Source organism: Vicia villosa, linkage group LG3, assembly GCF_029867415.1.
Source record: "Vicia villosa cultivar HV-30 ecotype Madison, WI linkage group LG3, Vvil1.0, whole genome shotgun sequence".
In the NCBI taxonomy this organism is placed as follows: domain Eukaryota; kingdom Viridiplantae; phylum Streptophyta; class Magnoliopsida; order Fabales; family Fabaceae; genus Vicia; species Vicia villosa.
In genome coordinates, this window is record NC_081182.1 from 15,472,630 (window position 1) to 15,477,721 (window position 5,092).

Sequence of the window (5,092 nt, forward strand, 5' to 3'; positions counted from 1 at the left end):
ACAAAATATTAAATTACATTATTACAACAAATGCAATGTTATCATAGTAACCGTTGTTCTTAGAGATTAACACATCTTTGCTCTAATCCATATCCTGTTGGATACATTTTATGCTTATTATTTTAAATTTTTATGGACCGCATGCAATCAACTTTTAAAGAGCTATTTGCTCCAAGTAAAGAAATTTTAGTTACAAACATTGATTTTTTTTCACTTGCAATCCATCATTGAGAACTTTTTCAAGTTTTTTTAAGTTTCGAAATTTAATTATCTTGAGCAAATGTTATCAAGGCAAATACTTTTTCAAGAAAGATATATAGTGGTGGATATAGATACTTTGTTGTGGATTAATGTCTTGACAATATCTTGTGTTGTTCCTTTAAAAATGTAGGGTAGAAATTCGTTGTTGTAGTTGTGTAACATATTCCTTTGGTTGTTAAAAAAATCGAGGGAAAACATATTTTCTATTTTAAGTAGAAAAATAAAATAATAAACCCCTCGATTTTAGAATAAAACAGAGGTGAATAATATCAATTTTTTAATTATTATATTGTTTACACAATATATTAAAAAAAAAATCCAGATTCATTATCATCGCTGCAATTTCAGATTTTGTTGCATATATCTTTTTAAAGATTGAATAACCTTCTTTGCTTAACCTTAAAGGATGAATGATTTTCGCACTTCCAATCTATCATAAGAAACTTTTCCAACACTTTAACGGATCTTTAACATAGAGTTGTTCCAAAATTACAACATCAACACCATTGTGTGAGATAGATTGCAAGGATAGAAAAAACATTTTGTTCAAAGTAGAAGAACATTGAAGATTTTTTCAATCTTTCAATCCATCACAAAGAATGATGCATACTAGTTTGGGACGACAACATATAAATTAGAATTAGGGTAAAATCTATTTACCGAGTGCTTTTATAGTAAAATTTGATTATGTTATCCATTGATTTTTAAGGAAACCGAAGGGATAAATCATTAAATATTCACTTATAAACTAATAAAAACATAAACTGTAATATCCGAGATTCGAAGCGTGTCCTAATTTACTTTTTCCGTATGTTATTTTTATTTTTATAAAAAAAAAATACTTAGCATAATACCTCTCATAAAAAACGTTATTTATTGTAGTGTTGGATCTTAATATATTTTATAGGGGAATTCATAATAATTACAAAAACAGTGATTCAAAACTTAAAATTTCAAATAAGAAAATTATACATGACATAAAACTTTATGAATATAATAATAATTGCAACACCATTTTATTGAATTAAAATAGTAAATATTTCAATGGATTAAACTCTTTGGTGATGAATAATACCTTCAAATACGTTTAGTAATGTGCATGACTAAATTAGGCACTTCCAATTTCTCAACTCCATCAAGTTGAATAATCTTGTTCTTGAACCTATTGAATAGTTCATCCATGATTTCTTCTCCAAACTCTGACTTCAAAATTGGTTCAGCAACAGCCCTTATAAATGTTGCAACTCCCTCAGCTCTTGTATCTCCATCCTCATCATCAATCACATCAATGGTTTTCACCCAATCTGTTGTAATTGTCTCCAAACTTTGAACATCAAAAGAACCTTCTTCTTCAATCACTTTCCTAATCTCCTCAGACGTAGGACAATAAGATGGTATGTTAAATGAGTCCAATTTTTTCTTCTCCATCAATTTCTGCATGTAAAAGTAATACATATATGAATAAGCTACAAATTCACATGCAAATTAATCATTAATCATGTATATAGTATCTTGATTGTCCGTAAATCTTAGTTCAAATCGTAGAAGCCGATTTATTAGGTTGGACGCTACCAGAGTTTGAACCTTGATACTCTCAGTTGTATACTTGATTTTTTAAGTAGTTATTAACACTTCGCCTGCAAACCAAAACAAAAATATTTAATATCTTGATAAAATATACCTCTGTGGCCATGTCATTGAGTGCCATGCCAATCACAACCCATGCATTTATCAGTTCATTTAGTTCATCTCTACCAATAAGTGTTAGGACCATAGCACCACCTGGAAGCAGTTCAAACGAACGTGACCTCAAAAATAATGTGAAGTCTTGTTGAAATTGTGCATGGTATGCTTTGTGCACTGCTGGAGGACTTGTCCTTGTTAGGTAGATAGCACCTTTGTTCAATGGTTCTAAAGCATCTTGCAACACTTCTGGAGTCTGTTACCAAACCATATAGTTGTGAATTTTTAGTTTTGAAATTAAAATGCTTTCAACAAAAATAGAGTTGATTCCATATTATATAGTAGTTGATTCAATTCCTCAAAAATGGGTATGGTGAAGAATCGAGATTGAAATTGTAAAACCGGTCGAAAATCGATCAAAAATCAGTCAAGAATAAAAAAATCAGTGGTCAAGAATTGAAACATGATAAATGATTTCGTTGTAAATCAAAAAGTTGCTCAATCTATTTTTTTTTTCTTTCTTCTTCAATCATTACCATAGAAAAATTAATTTGATGAATGAAAGTGGATTTTATATAATAATTCAAAATATACAGTAGGTTATTAAAATAAAAGTCTTGAACTTATATAACTTATAGACCAATTATTTTTAATTTTGAAATTTTGCTTATCTTCATTTATAAAAGTTAAAATTAATTAGTACTTTATCATAGAATAAACTGCATTTTCTGAACACAAGAAAGGGAGGTTCACAATTTTTTACATATTTTTGTGTTTTTTTTTGTTTATTGATAATTTTTAAATATTTTTAACAATAAAACATAAAATTTTAAAAATATAGAAGGTTATAAGAAATAAATAAACTATTAAATAATTATCACAATAATTTAATTGAAATATATTGACAGTGTAACGAAGTTTTACACCGTTAATGAATCACAATTATTAAACATCTATAGTTACATATAAAATAGTATTTATAAATGATTGTGATGTCCAGACTGTATAAAATATTTTACATTGGTAGTGCATAGTAATTATTTTATACGATTTAAGAATATAATTATTCTCGTGCATTACTATTTATATATATATATATATATATATATATATATATATATATATATATATATATATATATATATATATATATATATATATATATATATAAAATTTATTTATTTATTTATAACCGATTCAATCTAAGTCCAATCTCAATCTAATCATAAAACCATGAACCCGAGAGTACACCGATTTAATGTACATATGATAAAATGAAACCCTTGTCATCAAATGTAATGTACCTTAGAAAGCCAGTGAAGACTATAGGAGGAATGAAAAAAGTGAATGGAATGGTTAGGAAAGAGTCTTCCATAAAAAGACCCTGGTGTTCCACTAAAGAAACATGGACTAAACTTGTGTCCTTTCTCTTGTTCAAGTCTTTTATAAAAATCAGGTAGTGACTTAAAAGTAGTATTGAAGTCATTGAGAAAAAACTGAAACATGGGTGTTTCATGACTCATGTTTTGGCTCACTGCATCAATGGTGTTCATTATATTAGATGCAACCAAAAGTGCATTTGGACCTGATGAACAACCTAAGTCAGCCACTTTCAAACAGTTTGGAAAAATGTCACAATATAGTCTCATTATACTTTCTTCAAGGATGTGTTTGGCAGTCAGAATCACCTTTTTCTGCATGCAAAAATTAATCAGGACTTGTTGAATTAGGGCAAGATTAGATAGATTAATTAATTATTATTTATTACCTGAAATGTCGAGTTACTTGCGTAACTTGTTTCTCCTTCACCTCCATTCATATGAAGGACTTGTTCAACTGCCATTGCTAAAGAAAATAAATGTTCGTGAATGAGAAGCACGTACTGCATTCCTTTTATAACAGCAACCCGTCGTCAAAGTAGTGCTTGATGAAATTTTCTCTTCCCTCATATATGCTTCTTAATTAAATTCATGCATCTATTTAATTTTGAGAAAAACGACCAGGTTCACAAATGAGGCGGTTATTTAGTTTTGATGACAGGACAAGGTTATGTTAAAATTGCTAAATAGCATTACTCATTCTTAAAGGGAAATGCTTAATGTTAAGAAAATATCTAAATAAGAAAGACAAGAATAGATCTCAACCATTCAATATCACAACCACCCCATGATTCCTATTAAAAAAGGAAATTAAATTAAAAATAAATTAAAAAACATCAACTAAATTAATGATACATGTACATTCTTGTGTTTCTTATTCAAATTCATTCGTACTAAATAGCATTACTCATTCTTAAATATAGCTAGTAGAAGATCCGTAGATCCGTGCGTTCGCACGGGTAATTTTATCTATATCTTAAATTATTTGATAATTTTAAAAAATTATGAATTAAAATTATGAATTTTTTTAAAAAATTTTCAATTACCTTTTCCAAAACAACTCTTATATTATTGGAAAATGGTGGTTAGGGAATTTGTACAAATAAAAATGGAAAAGAAAAAAGTATTATGTTGCTGTTTGGAGTTTGTCATAAAATGAAAGAATGATTATTCTAGTCAATTTGGACTCCTCTAGTTAGTTAAGCATTAAATATGAGGAACATCCATTCACCAAATCTTGTATACTTCTAAAGAATGGACACATACCTATAAGACCACCACCTATCTTCTATATAGAGTAGAACCATATCAAACCTTTTGTTGTATCATTGTCTGCTTAATCAGAAAGAGATGTGCACACCAATACAGACACATGCAACATTGTAACATTGACCAGCATAGCCTCAACCCTCAATTATGTGTACTGCATTAGCACATTAGTTTTGTCCTTTTCTACTTCTTGTTTCAATATATTTAAGCATTAGTTTTATCCTCTAATTAGTTAAGCATTAAATATGAGGAACATCCATTCACCAAATTTTGTATACTTTTAAAGAGTGGACACATACCTAAGACCACCATCTATCTTCTATATAGAGTAGAAGCCATACCAAACCTTTTGTTGTATCATTGTCTGCTTAATCTGAAAGAGATGTGCACATCAGTACAGACACATGCAACATTGTGACATTGACCAACATAGCCTCAACCCTCAATTATGTGTACTACATTAGCACATTAGTTTTGTCCTTTTCTGCTTCTTGTTTCAA

The 5,092-nt window shown here is 28.8% G+C and overlaps 1 protein-coding gene across 1 annotated transcript; it reads right to left on the reverse strand.

Moving 5' to 3' along the window:
• Positions 1–1,144: 1,144 nt before the first annotated feature.
• On the reverse strand, positions 1,145–4,075 carry LOC131660410 (S-adenosyl-L-methionine:benzoic acid/salicylic acid carboxyl methyltransferase 3-like). The gene is made up of 4 exons (XM_058929655.1): positions 3,713–4,075; positions 3,249–3,638; positions 1,943–2,200; positions 1,145–1,695 (listed from the first exon to the last, which is right to left on the reverse strand). Exons 1-4 carry the CDS (start codon positions 3,830–3,832, stop codon positions 1,339–1,341), a joined length of 1,125 nt encoding a protein of 374 aa, XP_058785638.1. The 5' UTR covers positions 3,833–4,075; the 3' UTR covers positions 1,145–1,338.
• Between the last annotated feature and the right edge of the window lie 1,017 nt (positions 4,076–5,092).